At 35.1% G+C, this 17987-nt stretch overlaps 1 protein-coding gene across 1 annotated transcript in view; it reads left to right on the top strand.

Moving 5' to 3' along the window:
* rxfp1 (relaxin family peptide receptor 1) overlaps nt 1–17987 on the top strand; it is a 45597-nt gene that overhangs the window by 19485 nt on the left and 8125 nt on the right. Inside the window, 12 exon segments of the mRNA XM_046849718.1 lie at nt 796–879; nt 3300–3405; nt 4874–4945; nt 5893–5964; nt 6872–6943; nt 7294–7365; nt 9263–9342; nt 10238–10298; nt 11121–11192; nt 13035–13106; nt 13299–13370; nt 16518–16589. Of these exon segments, the coding sequence (XP_046705674.1) occupies nt 796–879; nt 3300–3405; nt 4874–4945; nt 5893–5964; nt 6872–6943; nt 7294–7365; nt 9263–9342; nt 10238–10298; nt 11121–11192; nt 13035–13106; nt 13299–13370; nt 16518–16589 (907 nt within the window).

The following is a 17987-nucleotide window of genomic DNA, read 5'->3' on the forward strand; positions in this document are numbered from 1 at the left end:
CTGAAGAAAAAGTGTATTGAATATTGTGTATTGAATATTTTCCATTGCAATTGGTGTCCATGCACTTGCTGTGATTGAGGAAGCAGGTAAAACACTTATTTGACGGGGTTATCTAATCATGCTGTTGAACATGTTCTATTGCATGTTAGGTGACAGACCCCATTTGTGCGTTCTCGAATTAGAATCAAAAACTCGTGCTCTGGATTCACTCAGTGTCGCCAAGCTGAAAGATTGAAGACTACTCTCACCGGTGAAAACGTCTCGCACTTCTTGCTCCTTCTAATAAAATCATCAGGGAATGATGAGGTAGAATTGGGAAGATTTGATGTTGTGACAGATTTGTTTGTAGCGGATTGTCAGAAGTGCAAAGTCAGGAAAAAAGTACAGACGTCTCCTATTCGCATGCCGATTGACTCGTTTTTTTTTTCTGTCGAAGCTGCAGGCCATAATCAAAGTAACGAAGGATTTTATGGCTGGGAAACTGCAGAGAATGTTGAGGAACATGTACAGTATTAGTCGGTGTTACCCTGAAATTCCATGCTCCATTAATCACTCAGCAGGCTGTGCTGAAATGATTATCAGGACCCCACAAATTAGTTTTCAGCAGCATGGATTCCAAATTCAGCCTCTCCAACGTGGAGGTGAGAAAAACCTAAACAGAATTTGAAGTGTATAGAGAGCAAGTGTTATTAGGGGACACTAATAAAACACATCTGTGGGGTCTGAAACACTACAGGCTATTTTTTTCAATGAGGGGATTTTAGTAGCTTGACACATGATTGCATCATTTTTCAGGAGACAACAATGGCTGGCCTCATTTGTTCGACAAATATTTTGGGATGCCCAGTAAAGACGCTGGAAGAAAATCAACCACCTGCTGTGAGTAATGATCCAAAATTCAATCTTCTAAAACTGGCATGATTAAAGTGATTTGGAAAAATGCTTTTCATCCTTCTATCTATCTATCTATCTATCTATCTATCTATCTATCTATCTATCTATCTATCTATCTATCTATCTATCTATCTATCTATCTATCTATCTATGTTTACCTCTTTCTGTAAATTTCATCCATCAATTCAATTTGTCAATCCTTCCAGTTTTTCCAGTCTTCAATCTGTCTGTCTGTCTATCTGTTTTATTATTTGTCTATTTTTTTTGTCATGCCATTCATCCATCAATGCCATTTTTCTCTCTCTCCTCTTTCTCCCTCCCTCTCTCTCTCTCTCTCTCTCTCTCTCTCTCTGTCTATCTGTCTATCTATCTATCCATTACTATGCCCATCTGTCCATCTGTTTCCATCCATATTTAAATCTATGCATCTGTCTATCCACCAGGTTACAGGTTAGAATTACAGCAAGTCAACATAATCTTTTTATCAATCCATCCAAACATCTCTCACTATGCATGTCTGTATTTCCATCCATCCATCCATCCATCCATCCATCCATCCATCCATCCATCCATCCTTCAAACAGTCCATCTCTCTGTCTTTTCATCCATCAAATTTTACCTAAAAAAACAACAACATATATTAGGGAATATTATGTTGGGCAACATTTGTGTTTAAGTCACATTTATGCAGAATAAACCAAAATAAGGTCTGATTTGTGTTTGCTATAAATTTTTATTTTAATAAATAATTTAGAGTTTATAATAATAAATAATAATAAAGAGTTTTAATAAATAATTTCTTAAATTTACGTTTATGACAATTATCAGAAAACCTATAAATCTAAATTTCTTTTCTTCACACAACTAAGCAGTTGAAGGTTCAGGGCCTTGCTCAAGGGCCCAGCATGGGCAATGTGGTAGTGGTGGTGTTGGGATTTGAAATCATGACCTTTTAGTCATTAGATTAGGTGGTTGCTTAGTGGTTAAGACTCTGGACTACTGATGTGAAGGTTGCCGCACTTGGGCCCTTGAGCAAGGCCCTTAACACTGTGTGCTCCAGGGATGCTGTATCAAGCTGGGATTTGTAAAGAAAGAATTTTCCTCACATTTGTGACAAATACAAGCCCTTTTACCCTTTTCCTTTAGCCTTCCTTTACCCCTTTTTATCTTATTGTTGACTTTTGTCTCTACAGATCTCCTGCAAGCGATGTTTATTTTAATTAGCGTGTTTTTTATTTCTAATTATTACAGCGTTCACACTCAGACAGCCTGCTGTTTTCTTGCCATTTTCAATCTTGATCTTCCAGACACATTTTTGGGCCAATAAAATTTCAAGAAATCTGTTCTGTAAAGCTGAGGGCAGCGTTTTCATGTAGAGTAGCAGCTTATAATTTAAATACAATAGCCATTATAAGATTTGGAAAATATAATATAATTTTTTTGTTATTTTATACATTAATTAAAAGCTGAAGTAGCATGATTTGAAAGCAAATGTACTATAACCGCAGGTACGGGTTAGTGTTGGGACACTGTGAAAAATTTTAATAAAAACAGAATAGACTGATTTTACATTTACTAGTTGCAACACGTCTCAAAAGATTTGGGACGAGGCAACAAATGTCTGGAAAAACGAAGTGTTATTAAAATGAAATATACAAACAGATGGAGAAACATTTAGCAACTAATGAGGTTAATTGACAAGAGGCCAGTAAGATGACTGAGTATAAATATTGTATCTTTATTTTCAAATAAAAATGTTTTTCCTTAAAATGGTATGTTCTCATTTTAAACATTTGATATGTGTTTTATATATTATTGCGAACAGATTATGGATTTATGAAATTTGGGTTATATGTGCAATGACTTAGTATGAAAAAATTAATGTAAATAAAAATGTATAAACCACTTTTGGATAAAATAAAAAATAAACAGAAAAGAATAAAGGAATTACATGGAGTTGTATATGTATATAAAATCGGAAATTAATCATGTACAAAAAAAAAAAAAAAATAGGTAGAAAAATAAAATTATGGGCTTTTTAAAAGTATAAAATAACGTAACCATGCAAGTATATGACAGAAAACATATGCCTTAATATGCGCTAATAAATGAATCGTGTGAGAAAACTTGAAAAAATAAAAAATAAATAAAAGCGCAAGTATAAAGTAGCAGTGTCCCCACAAATCCATGAATGTGCAACTTTCCTGTAAGCGTCTTGAATAAATTTTCTCTTATCCTCATTACTACAATCTCGGGACAGTGTGATGCTTTCATTAAAAACTTTCGACTGGTGTGGATATTCTTTCATTAAAAACTCTCTAAAATTCAGTAAACATGGAGCTACGTTAGTGTCCCTAACATCTCTCTTGTCTTTCTGTATTTCTTCTTTCTGTCCTCTTTCTCAGTACTTGGACTCGTACCAGCCGAGTGTCAGTGTAGAGATTTGGAGCTCGACTGCAACGGTGCTCACTTTAAAGACGTCCCTACGGTATCTACGAACGTCACCATGATGTGAGTTCCTCTTCATCATGCTCATTGGGGTGGCTTGAATATTGTGTGTGTGTGTGTGTGTGTGTGTGTGTGTGTGTGTGTGTGTGTGTGTGTGTGTGAGTCGTTACAGGCTTTCACTGCTCAGAAGTCAGAGAGGATGTTAGATCACTGCAGGAGAGATCAAGGAATTGCCAAGTGCTTAAAAGGTGTTTACGAGCAGTTGCTTGCTTTAAGAGCGAACACAGAGTCTGTCAGTGATCGGTACACATTCAGCTGGAATTAATGTCACGCCTGTCAGATACGCCACACAGCACACACTGCCGAACCAGGAGCCACGAGGCAGCAAGGCAGCAACCTTACCAGCTGCACCACGGACTGAATTACCTCAATCCTTCATTTTTTTCAGCACCGTACACATTTCCCCCGGGATATAATTAGAGTTTCTTATAGTTCTTTACATGGGCAGGTTAATATTTCTGTGTTGACACTTGATTACTAGCTGTATTAAAAGTTATGATTACGATTGGATACGAACCCTATTCTAAATTTATTTGCATTTTTATGATTATACAAAACATTATACAATGTTTTGATTATATGATTGATTATACAAAAGCAGCATGTATGACTTTCAAATACAGGAATTCCCTGGAGATGTGTTACAATGACACCATCGTACCTTGAAAATATCGTAAGTCGAGACATGGCCTAGCCTACAAAGGAGTCTTAAAGAATCATTATAGGGTGGGTGTAGTTAATAATTTAAACAATTTGCAGTTCATAATTTAGCAAAACAGAGTAATTTCGAGTACCATAATGTATAAACTTTACAGTTTCCATGTATGTGGCAACGGGCGCCGGTTTACGAGTAGACACGCTCTGTTTTAGTGTATGTTTCTGGTTCAGCGATAAAATAAGTAGAGAAAAGAGTTCAACTTGGGCTTTGAAACAAAAAAAAAAAAAATGGCACTCTAACACCGAGAGAACTGACCTCTGTCAACTGCTGAGGAGAAAAAAGGCATCTCACATCTTACTTTTGTTGTTTTTTGTAAAGGTAAAGACGGTTTGGTCTTTACCAGAGGGTTTTTTGTTCTAACATACGGCTCGAGTGAGAGGTTTTTATGTTTCTTTCGAGACAAAAATAAAGAGCCTGTACTGTAAAAGCATTGATTTCTTGTGATGCAAGATTCCTGCAAAACTGATATTTCAAGCATAATAGAGCTTCAAATCATTTAGTTCTTTACAAAGTTCACAAATTCAGATACCGAGCTTCCAAATACTATATAACTGAAGTTGGTAATTCCAGTGCTGAGGTTCAACCAGTTTTCCTGTAATATATTGGGGTTTTTTTCCTCATTCTAAAATTAAAATAAGAATCAGGCTGATTTTATGGTTTATTTGAGAAGGATTTGAGACAGAAAGCTGACTACAGGAATGCTTTCTCTTTCTTTTACAAACTCTCTGTCTCTCTTTATGTCTCTCGCCCCAGGTCTTTGCAAAGGAACCGGTTAAGGAAGCTGAATGCTGACATGTTTATTAAGTACAGAAATCTTCAGAAGCTGTAAGAACCTCCATCATGCACCATCATTTCACTGCATCTTGGGCTCATTTCATATCAAGTGCACAAAAGAAAGTCATTGGGAAGATAGTAAGAAGAAGATAGTAAGAATTCGATTGGTATTCAATAGAGATAAAAGTACTGGTAACCTATGGAAGAAGGATTAGTTAGATAGAGATAAATGTGTTTTCTCTTTAATGAGACACTTGAAGCTGGAATAGTTTCTCCCCATGGGGCAGGAACACGCTTACTAATCCCGATAGAAACGCTCTGCCTCAAAGATACGAGAACAAAGTTGTACACGACGTCTCACAAATTACAATTTCACAGTTTTTATCATCAGCATCCTCCAAGTTTTTTAATCCTAATACAGTCTATGGACAAAAATCAGTGGACACCTGACTATAAGATTTCACATCCCATTTGACATTTAGTCCCCATTTTGACAGACAGACAGACAGACAGACAGACAGACAGACAGACAGACAGACAGACAGACAGACAGACAGATAGATAGATAGATAGATAGATAGATAGATAGATAGATAGATAGATAGATAGATAGATAGATAGATAGATAGATAGATAACTTTCCAAAGATGTTCAGTCAGGTTGAGGTCAGGTTGAGTATACAGCAGTACACTACAGCACTACAACCCATTAAGCTGGCTTTGTGCACAGGGACATTGTCATGCTGGAACAGGATTAAGTTTCTTTGTTTAAATGAATTGAAAATGCAATGCTACCACATCCAAAAGAATCTAATACAATTGTGTGCCTCCAACATTGTGGTACCAATTTGGGAAAGAACCACGTATGGCTGGAAAAGTCAGGTGTCTCATCACTTTTCTCCATATAATGTAGATTTTACGAGATTTTGCCTTTCGCCATGCTGATCTTGCCTCTGTGATTTCTCTTAAGACTTTAACACCTCTGAATGATTCTTTCAGCTACCTACAGCACAATCGCATCAAAGTGGTCGAACCCTACGCATTCCGAGGCCTTTACAACCTAACACGGCTGTGAGTGCTCCGCTTTCAACCATTACACACTTATCATCTACTATACTCTACACAGGTTCACTCTGTCTGCTTTAATACATCATTGCCAACCCAGAAAGTGTTTAAGGTGCTTTAAATGATCTTTAATGATCGAGCCTCTTTTTCATGGTACATTCAGTAGTGTTTTTTTCTTGTACAATGTTGTTTAATCCGAGGTACAATTTCATATCAAGGGCATTTTGTTTTGACATTATTTGCCATTTTTGCTTTTAAGAATCAGATATAAGAAACACTTCAAATCTCGTCGCTTTTCAAAATCACTAGTACATGCTGACATTTGAGAAGAGCTGAGATGAGAAATTATCGTTTTCTGCCGAATAATATTTTGGGGGGATTTTTCCTTGTTTCCCAATTAGCCAAATGTTCCAATTCACAAGTCAGCATTGGCTTATCATATAACAACTACTGGCCAGGCAAGAGGAAAGTAAATATGTTGTTTTCCAATAAGTCACCTTGTTAAATAACTGCTGCTTCTGTTGCATTACAAGATGATGTATCTCACTACCACACCACACTATATGAGCTTTCTGCCCTCTTCATCATACAAGTGCTCACAGATGCCCATGATTGGTTAGCATCCATACGAGATGGTATAAAAAAAAGACTAGCTCTGGTTTTGAGACTAGCTCTGTTTACAGGAAAGTACTTTATCTACATTTACAGACTATCACCTTCAAAATAGTCCCATTGTACTCCCGAGCGTTTCTGCTACTTCTGGAATGTGTCGAAAATTGTCATGCACCATTTGCGAATTCGCACTGGATCTCTTTATTGGCGTCAAAACGATAAGTTTGGAGAATAGGCTGGGAAATAAACTCACGGGTGCCCCCTGTGACTGTGCTCTGTTCACGTGTTTTTGTTTTCTCAGGTATTTGAGCCATAATCGAATCTCCAGCCTGATGCCAGGAGTATTTCAGGACCTGCATAAACTGGAGTGGCTGTAAGCACTTCAATTTCTGTATTTGTGTTCGACTCAGACATCTAAGGAAGATGCTAAAAAGTTGCCACTAATCAGAACTTGTCTCTTTTTTATTAGCGTTATCATACAGCAATTAATCGCCTCGTTCATTTCATAATCACGCCGGCTCAGCTCGTACACGTCACACTACACAAACGAACGAACGCCAGCTCTGAAAGCTGTCCCATGACTATGTCCTCTGATTAAATCTTTTTAATAGCCTTCATGCATTGATTGGTGTACAATGAACCTGCGCTTTAAAACAAATGCTATTCTTTGATATTTTAATGTTTATTAATGAGCTTCTTAACATTTTTTTTATTCATTCACAGGATTCTGGAAAACAATAAAATCCACCACATTTCCTCACTGACCTTTTCAGGCTTGAGCTCCCTTGTGCTGCTGTGAGTTTTAATTGTCCTCTTATTTTTTTTTTAAGATTTTCAAAAGGATTTTCAGAAACAGATATGTGTAATTGTAATTATATGTTTAAATGCTAATACTTATCTTCTCACCTACTTACTTACTTTCTAGATTACCCTTTTTCTTACTCAATTACTCACCTACTTACTTAATCATCTATTCAATTCAATTTTATTTTTATAGTGATTTTAACAATGGACATTGTCCCAATGCAGCTTTACAGAGGAAGAGGTTATATAGAGGTTATATCTTCTTACATAAATAATTATTTCCTCACTTGCTTATTTACTGAATTACTCACTTGCTTATTTACTGAATTACTCACTTGCTTACTTACTCAGCTATTTACTCACTTAATCACTTAGTTATTCAATTACTCAGCTATTTACTCCATTATTTACTCATTAATTTACTTAATTAGTTATTTATATTAATAAGTGACCTATTTTTTCATTTACTTACATTATTTACTTATTTATTCACTTAGTTACTGACTTACTCACCTACTTACTTAATAACTCACTTAACCATTTATCTATTTATTTATTTACTTACCTATTTGCTTACTTACTTACCTACTCACTCAGTTACTTACCTACTTACTGCTTATGAAATTTCTTATTTACTCAATTACTTACTCATCTATTTACATTATTTGTACTCACCACTCACCTACTTACTTACTTATCTATTTACATAATTAATTACACACGCATTAATTTACTTACTTACTTATCTATTTACATAATTAATTACATATTCATTTATTTACTTACTTACTTATCTATTTACATAATTAATTACATATTCATTAATTTACTTACTTATCTATTTACATAATTAATTACATATTTATTTATTTACTTACTTATCTATTTACATAATTAATTACATATTCATTTATTTACTTACTTATCTATTTACATAATTAATTACATATTCATTTATTTACTTACTTACTTATCTATTTACATAATTAATTACATATTCATTAATTTACTTACTTATCTATTTACATAATTAATTATATATTTATTTATTTACTTACTTATCTATTTACATAATTAATTACATATTCATTTATTTACTTACTTATCTATTTACATAATTAATTACATATTCATTTATTTACTTACTTACTTATCTATTTACATAATTAATTACATATTCATTTATTTACTTACTTACTTATCTATTTACATAATTAATTACATATTCATTTATTTACTTACTTACTTAAATACTCACATACTTACTTACTCATACACTTACGCTATTATTTACTTGCTCATCCGTTTACGTTACTTAGTAACTATTCTACTTACTCATCTACTTATGTAATTACTTATTTAACTTATTTATTTATTACTTATTTTATTACATTTAATTACTTATTGTCTCACCTACTTACTTATGATCTACTTATGTCATTACTTAATTATATAATTTCTCAGTCACTTACTTACCTATTTAGTTTCTCACCATTTTACTTACTCATCTACCAATGCAATTACTTAAATACTTACTTACTCAGTTACTCACCTACTTACTTACTCATCTACTTATGTAATTACTTACTCAATTACTGACTTGTTCAGTTCTTCACCTACTTGCTTACTTACCTACTTAATTACTTATTTACTCACTCACTAACTTAGTTACGTACCAACACACTTTTATTTATGCAATCTCTTACTTACTTACTCAGGTACTCACTCACTTACTTACTCACCTTGAATCTCTTTAATGCTGCATTACGTTTTTTTGTCCTCTATTTGTTGCTTTTTTAGCTCTTTTAAAGGGACAGGAATGTGTCAGTCAGTGATGTGTTAAAATGGCTTAAATTGTGATTGTGTGCCATGTAACGCATTGTTGCAGGGTTCTTTTGAACAACGCTCTGACAAACGTGGAGGACGTATGCCTGGAGATGCCGCGACTGAATTGGCTGTAAGTTTGAAGTCTTAAAATAACTGGCAGTTTATGTTTAATGCCAAGAGTGTGAATATTTACCATATTGATCAGTGCTCTGTTTCAGCACATGCCTCTATTGTAATTACCAATGCAAAACAGATAAGGAGTCAATGCAGCTGATTTTGTCCAGTGTCTGATATTTCTTCTTATTATTAGTAAATTGTTCTACAATGGATATACACTTAATTGGCACTTGATTCATCTTTTTCTGTATCACTCTCTCCTTAGTTGTTATCTTTCACATGTTTGAGCTTAGTCATCATTAGTCATCTCTAAACCCTTTTTATCCAATTAGAAAAACTATAAAAAAAACTGAAAAGGTTTTCATTTTGCTTCAAGTGAGCAAAGTGATATAGATTGCATATGCTATAAAAATTTGTTTTCATTTAAACCCCTTTTGCAATGCATTTCTCTGAATACTTAATGCAAACAACAGCTATTATTAATGATTTAATTATAATATTATTACTGAGGCTTGTGACTTTTCTGCTTCAACTGATCTCTGTTTATTTTGTAAATAAATCCAAAAATAGGATTTGATAGATTTTCTTCTGAAGATCGAGCAAATGTTTAATCACCTGATTTAAAAAATTGATCAATACTTTCTATTATTATATATTTTTTTACTAAATAGTGTGTGTGTGTGTGTGTGTGTGTGTGTGTGTGTGTGTGTGTGTGTGTGTAAACTTTTGCACCCAAATATAAGAAAGATTGAATAGCAATAAATATGCTTTTTTTTCTTTTAGTATCTTCAGATTTCACAATGAATGATGTCATGACAAATCTATGAAAATAATTCACTAATAATACATGTGTGTGTGTGTGTGTGTGTGTGTGTGTGTGTGTGTGTGTGTGTGTGTGTGTGTGTGCAGAGATATGGAGGAAATCAAATTGAGATTGTTGAAAATAGAACATTCTGTTCCTGTAGCATGCTCACTGTGCTGTAAGTACGTTTCCCATCGCCATCACAGACAGTTTTCTTCTCTTTCTGCACATTTCATTATTGAATTGTAATATTTTCACTTGGGTGAGAATTCAGAATTTGTATTTATTGTTCAATGTTAATGAAGTTCATGCTGTTTGTGTCCAGTAACTGACATGCTGTTGGGGTGTATTTCAAGTGTTATTTAAACTTTTTAATGATTTTACTGTTTACTTTACATAGAAATGTTTGTCATGTATATATCGAGTATTGACGATAGCTGAGACTGATGCAAGTGCAAGAACTTTTTATTAAAATTGCAGCCAAACGATCCAAAATGATCAGATCTTTATAGAAGGACACTCAAGAGTTTTCACTCCAACACATGTAAAGCAGATCTTCATGGAGCTGGCTTTGTGCACAGGTGCATTGTCATGCTGGAACAGGTTTGGGTCTCCTAGTTCAAGTGAAGGGAAAATTTAATGCTACAGCATTCAAAGAAATCATATACAATTGTGTTCCTCCAACTTTATGCAACAGTTTGGGAAAGAAGCACCTTTATCTGGAAAGGTTGGGTGTCACAATTCTCTTGTCCGTGTAGTGTATATACTGTAAGTTGTATATAACATATAAGTTTGTCTGTTTCTCTGTCACATAGTATATTCATGAATTCAATTCAACTTCAATCTTGTGCTTCTTTTCTTTTCACCCTTTCCGTCTATCTCATTTCTTCTTGCTGTCCTTTTCTCTCTTTTTCTACTTTCTTTGCCTGTTTTTTATCTGTCTACTTTCGTCCTCTCTCATTTTCTGTGTCTCGTTCTCTCTCTCTCTCTTTTTTTACAGAGTCCTTCAAAGAAACAGGATCAGTCATATCCATGAACAAGCGTTCTCTCTGCTGCGCAAGCTTGGCGAGCTGTACGTTCCGAGTCGTTCTGATCTCCCACAATGCAGTTTTGCAGAAATAATCAACACAAAATATTCTTCAGAGTTTAAAGCCTGACCTGTTTTTTTTTTTTTTTTTAAGAACCAAATTAAGAAATCTCTCGGCCCCATTTGCTCATCAGTCCTACAGTCAGCACAATTTGGCCCAGTTCTTTTTCACCAGCCATAGTGTGAAATGAGATTTGTTCTTCTACCAAAAAAAAAAAAAAAGCGTTGAACTTCAAACAGTCGATTCCAAAACATCACAAAAATGAGCGAGAAATTAAAATTCCCCATATGAGCGAAAACAAATGAGGATTAAAGCAGCACTGCCTCCCCCCAAAAAAACAAAAACAAACACACACACTCACTCACTCCCTCTGTTTTCAATTTTTGGCACCCTACATTTGAGATTTAATGAAGCCTCCCCTGGGGAGAAAAACAACACTGAGCCTTTAATGTCATTTTATCTCAAATAAGGTGGAGGATTTGCTTACATTCATAGGTGTGAATTGATTTCTGCTCTCAGTATGCTATAAATCTGGACATAATTTTTGAAACCAGTGATCCTACAACTATTTCTGTATTTATTTAGGATAATTACTGGAATATCATTTAGCACATTTTAACCTCCTGGCAGAGGCAGCCAGGTTTTGCATAGAAATTGTTTGATATTTGGCAAAATTTAATATACCAGTCCCTGGAACTACAGTATAAAACAGCTTCAAAGCATTAATCATGAAATAACGGTATGTAATTCTAAAATGGTATTTCCTTCTTGATCATCTTCCCCAAGATGCAGTGAGATAATATGTGCATTTGCTTTTATCTACTTTTATATACCATGAAAAACGGAAATATGAGCTGTGAGAAGAAAGCGTAAATGGAATTTTGAAAAAAAAGTCTATTTGATATTTCCTGTTTTGCAGGCCAAAATATATAGATATTAGGGATTTGACGGTACACAGTTCGGTACATACCTCAGTTTTTATGTCACGGTTCGGTACTGTCAGGGGGGAGAAATAAAAAACATAAAAATCCTTGTAATTTGTTTATTATTATTAGCATTTGCGAACATCAGCGGTACATATGTTAAACCCCATTTGGGTAATACAGGTGTGTATGTAAGTGTTTGTGTGTGAGTGTGTGTGTGTGTGTGTTTAATTTTTAATATTTAATATTAACATTTAATATTTAATTTTCCAAAGATATGATCTACTTAACTGTTCACTATTTAAAATAACATAAAAGAGTCCATAGTGCAAGCGTTAGCCGTTAGCCACTTCCTGGTTAGTGGCTAATGCTATGGATTCTGTAGCATTTTCGTGCACAATTTTTTTTTCCGGTACGAAGTGAGCAGCCACAGCTACTGTACCCGCTAACTGGGGTTTCTTTTTTTATACCAAAAATGTAATAATTAAAATGTAATAATAATAATAGTGATGATAAAAATGCACTTAAAAAGCGAGGTGGAAACTAAACAACCTTGCAGTCCGCCACTTAATACGTTCCTAAGGGAACTCAGATTTTAACTATGTTCCGCACGTATAAACGTTCGCATTCGGTAAACGTGTGTACCAAACCGAAAGCTCTGTACCGAAATCTCGCTACGAATTTGTATACCGTTACACCCTAATAGCTATATTAAAAAGTGTAAATAAAGTTGCTCCTTTTTTAAGGAAGATAATATTATAATACCATTCCAACACGAACCAGATGTAATAATTAGGTATTTCGTTCATTGTATAAAGGGTGCCGACAATATCCCTTCATCTGATTAGATTGCTTCTCAAAGCATCCAAAGTCAAGTCATTTCTACCTGCATTTCTCCTGCAGAGACCTATCCAGTAACAGAATTGGGAAAATCTCACCGGATCTGTTTGTCAATCTGGGAGAATTGCTGCAGCTGTAAGTCCTTTACTTGGAGTCTCTCACATTCCTTCTTTGTCATTCTTATCACTATAAAGCACTTGAACCGTCAGCCAGCCTGAACCGCTCTCAGTCACAATATTGCACAATTCCCATCAACTCGAGCCACCATCAGCTGTGAGATGAATGTTGGCCATTTTAAAGCAGTTTCTTTTTTCTTTCGCTTCACAGGAATATTTCGTACAACCCAATTCAGGAGCTGCAAGCGGACCATTTTGACAAACTGCACAAGTTAAAATCATTGTAAGTCGACTTTATTGCTATGTGGCAATTGATTAGGTGTAGAATTTGCATTCTCTGAATCGACCTCAAGCAGCATGCATAGGAATTTTATAAGCAAATGTGTATCACTGGATTCCATGCAAATACATCGATAAGAATAGCTAAAGCTGCTAAACTGTCTCAATTCTGCAATTCTTGACACATACTATATACACTATATAGACCAAAGTTTGTGGACACCTGATTGGTATTTGCTTTTTGAGCACGCAGCAGGCCAATCATGGTCTTTCACTCTAACCCATGTTAACCATATCTTAATGGAGCTTACTTAGTGCATAGGGGTATTGGTGAAACAGGTTTGGGTCTCCTGGTTCGAATGAATAAAAAACCTAATGCTACCACATCCAAAGACATCCTATGCAACTGTGTGCTTTTAACTTTGTGATAACAATTTTGGAAAGAACAACATACAGCTTGATTGCATTGGTTTTGTCCATATAGCGTTATTCGATAGGGTGACAGAGTTTCGAGCATAATCCATTCGCAGATAATGGGAAAATAAAGAGACCCGAAGCATTTACATAAAGCATGAAAAACAAAATTAGATCAGGGATATACAAGATACAGAAAGTCAGACTTGATAAACTATTAATTACCTGCAATTCTGTTTTTTTTTAATATACCATTTTTTAACAATTTTCACAAAGCTACAGAAGTCCTAAGAGGCCATGCATTATAATATTTTTTCGTTATTATTTTTCGTTATTTCGTTTCTTACTATATCAAAAGTTAGTTGCTCCTGATTTTCGAATATTAGTGAATTAACATTAATCATCACAATTATTGAGGAGAAACCTAGAACAGGTGAACACAGCAGGATAACAGACCAATAACAGAATACAGCACATGGGAAGCAAAAACCAGAAAATCCCTTGCTCACACTTGGAGTATTTGTACAATAATGGCTGATAATAGCCTGCACTCTTCATATTGATTTCCTTTTTCCTTAAATAGAGCTTTCAGCCATGATTTTCTAATCAATAGGTGACCCATATGAACAACCGCAACTATTTTACAGGGAATTTTCCGAAGCATTGATCAGATTGTGTTCTATTAAGTGCTGTCAGTACATTTGTAAGATGTTAGCAGGAAGTGAAGGAGTTTAAGTGTCTGGAAAGTGATATATAGATGTGCATTCCTGATCGTATCACAGTTTTCTGAAGAGATATTTTTTCTCTATTTTTTCTCTATTTTTTTCTGAGATCATATTTTTCTCAAATATGATCTCATGGGCATTTTCCCTTAAAGCCATGATCTAAACTAACATTTTATATCATGATCTATACATTTTTTCAACATATTTGTTTTATTAGTAGCAGTAGCAGGCTGCCAGGGCCAGTAAGGTCTTCTCTTTTCACCTGAACTCTATCAGAACCATTGACCTTGGTCTATTGTCCATTATACATTAAAATGTAGAAAGATTTCTCCCATATGTCTATACTCTTCCTTTTATAGAGTTGCTCTCGGGTCTGCTGCTGCTACATTGGAGTTTCTATCCTATCAGATTTCAGCTGTCACATCAAGTATTGCTGTAAGGCCTTCATTGTGAGCACTGGAGGCATTTTTCAGTATAAACTCTATGTTGACTGACGCTGTCGCTTTAACCAATCAGACTGCAATTTGGCCACTCCGAGGTGGCAGGTGTCTTGCAGGCATCTAAACACGATGGCATTTCCACATCCTTTGATTAAATGGTCAGAGCACGTGCTAGAGAGAGTCGCAATCCGCATGTGTTGCAAACCTCGAATATATTCGTGTGGATTTAATAGCTGTTTTTTTTCAATTGGTGACAGAAGAGTGGAAATTTATCGCACTTACACAGACTTTTACATGATGGACTTTTTAGGAAAAGCTGGACATCGTGAGAAAAGATCAACCAAAACAATTCAAAACAATTATAAACCTTTTTTTAACAACCATTTACACCAGTTCTCTTTTCCTTAGTATTTGCACACAACACACAATTTGTCTTAATTTCAATTTTCCTTAGGAAAACTGTAAAGCTATGGATAAATGCACAGAAAACCCAAGGTCATTTTATGAGGTTGATATCAATGCTTCTTATAAAGAGGATGTATAAAGGCAGTGCAGCTGTGGCTACAGTGAAAGGAGACTTTTTGAATTGTGTTGTTTTAGTAATGACATTCATTCTCGCTGGATGAGATTACTGTTTGTGACGCAACACTCTGCTATACTGCATTTCTCTATAATATTGATGCTTCCTGTAGCAGTGGTGTTATAATGATGGTATTAATATGTGGATTGATCCAGGTAGGACACCACTGAATGCCTGGGTGTAAAATAATGCCACTGGTTAGTAGTAAAAGTAAATGAACCTGTCAGTTTATTGAATGTCAGATGCTTGAAATGGTACTTAAACTTGATCTGTTGAGTCGTTGTCTGTCTTTAAAGCCTTTTTAACCAGAAATACTGTCACCTTTCTGTCATGATTGCTCATGCATGGCACATTTTAGCATTTATTGAAAACAGGCACAGAGGAAAAAGCACCTACACCAAACAAGCTGCTGATGAGGGCTCGATGAGTTTGTAACAGTGGACAAAAATACATTTTGCACCATCAGGTGGCATCCTGATAGAACTAAAAGTGTTTGGGTTTCAATAACTCAAAGTACTCAATAACTTCAAAATAGCTCTGTGAATCTGTGAAAGATTCATACATAGAGCAAAAAAAAGGTACTGTAGCATGTTTCAATAGTCAACATTGCTAGCTGTTTGTCACTACATAAATAGCAGCCTGAGAAGCCCAAAGCACAAACAAGCGTTCCGAAGTAACTAAAGCACCATTTTTTTTCTATCTTCATCTCACTATGGGGCTTGGAGGAGCATTCAAAGTATCTCTTTCACTTGGTGCACTTGTTATCAGCTTTCATGCACTCAGATAAAATTGGTGCAAAAAAAAAAAAAAAGGTAGAGCTCATAGTTTTAGCAACAGAGCAGCCTTTTATCACACCGGCTGCACTACGGGAGTTCGTCCATGTTCATTTCACGCATCGAAGGTTTCTTTAAAAGGGCCACAAAAGATTGTTGTGTTTTCAAGCAAATACATGAAGTATGCTAATAGCTAAGAGAAAACCATTTGCCTTTCAGGAGCATCGAGGGCATCGAGATAGCAAACATTCACAGGAGGATGTTCGAACCGCTCAAAAACCTCACACACATGTAAGTCGTTGTTTATTTTCTGCTTCAAATGTCACCGATTAAAGTTTTTTTTATAAACATGAGTTACTCAATGCCCTTGCTGTTATCCTGCTAAGGTGTTTCATTCCAGCATTAAACCAGCTCTTCCAGAGAACAGCATGTGAACTGAGTTCTTCTTCTCCACAGCCTCCACAACAACATTACAAAGATGCAAGATTTTCCTTCATTTCTTTCCCTCACCAAGCTCTGGGTTTGTTCTCGCTCTTGAAGTTAATACGATGAAAGAGCAGAGAGACATCCTGTTACAGAGAGATCAAAAAACAGTGCAAATTTCTTTGCCCTGCTCTCTGTTCTTTCCTGAAGATTTTTTATACTGAAGTATTGCTTGGGCTTAAATGTGCTTTTGTGAACATTACATTGGTTAAGTAGCTGGAGCTAAATAACCCAATGAGAATTTTTTATTTATTTTTACTCTTTGAGACTGCCGTCCCTATTTCCACCCATGAACACAAACTTGAGCTTGCATTAGTGATGGGAAGATCATTTCAGTCACTTGGTTCTTTGAATCTCGTTCATCAAAATGGACAAATCTTTTTTTGACTCATTGACTCAGTTCATTTCGTTCCGTGAACAACCTAAAGTTTCCAGGCAATCAGCATTAAGTATTTAGGCCATGTTATGAATTTCAGATATCTTGACAAAACAGATATTATTGAAAAATGTTTTTCTCTGACCTTTATTTTCCTGAAAATACATTAGATTCCAGATTTAATTCCAAAAGTTGATGAACAGTATCGTTAATGTGCTTTCAAATGAACATTCTTACATCGTGGCTCTTCAAAGGCTGACAAAAATGTTGTCCACGCACCTGACAGTCCTGCCTTCAAGCACAACATCACTGCTAATCAGTCACAAACTGCTTCTTGATCTAAGGATGAAACCTTTCCCCCCGGATGGGAGTAATTTAATGGCGTAGACTGTCATCAACTATTATGCTTAAAAAGATTATTCTCTGCTTTTGCCTGTGTTTCTTTAAGCCAATCTTTAGAATAAATGTTAAACTAAAATGATGACTGTAATAACAGCAGCCCTTATTATTCTTAATGCTTAGCTCATTAACCAATTAGGGCTACAGCATGCAGATCACTGAATAGAAAAATAACGTGGGTTACAAACAAGCTTGTGAATATGAGGCATACGTATGAAAGTGGAAGGAGAATATTTTTTTAATGTATTTCATTCTTGAATCTGAACCCTTTTGAAAGATCCAAACTGCAAGGGCTATTATTAAATAATATCACTGAAATTATGCATTCAGATCCATTAAGCCTTCGTGTCAGCGTAAGTTACTGAAAAGTTTTGAGTTCTCGTATCAGTCATTTATGGACACTATACTATAATATACTATAATATATATAT

The sequence above is a fragment of the Silurus meridionalis genome, chromosome 5, assembly GCF_014805685.1.
Source record: "Silurus meridionalis isolate SWU-2019-XX chromosome 5, ASM1480568v1, whole genome shotgun sequence".
Taxonomy (NCBI): domain Eukaryota; kingdom Metazoa; phylum Chordata; class Actinopteri; order Siluriformes; family Siluridae; genus Silurus; species Silurus meridionalis.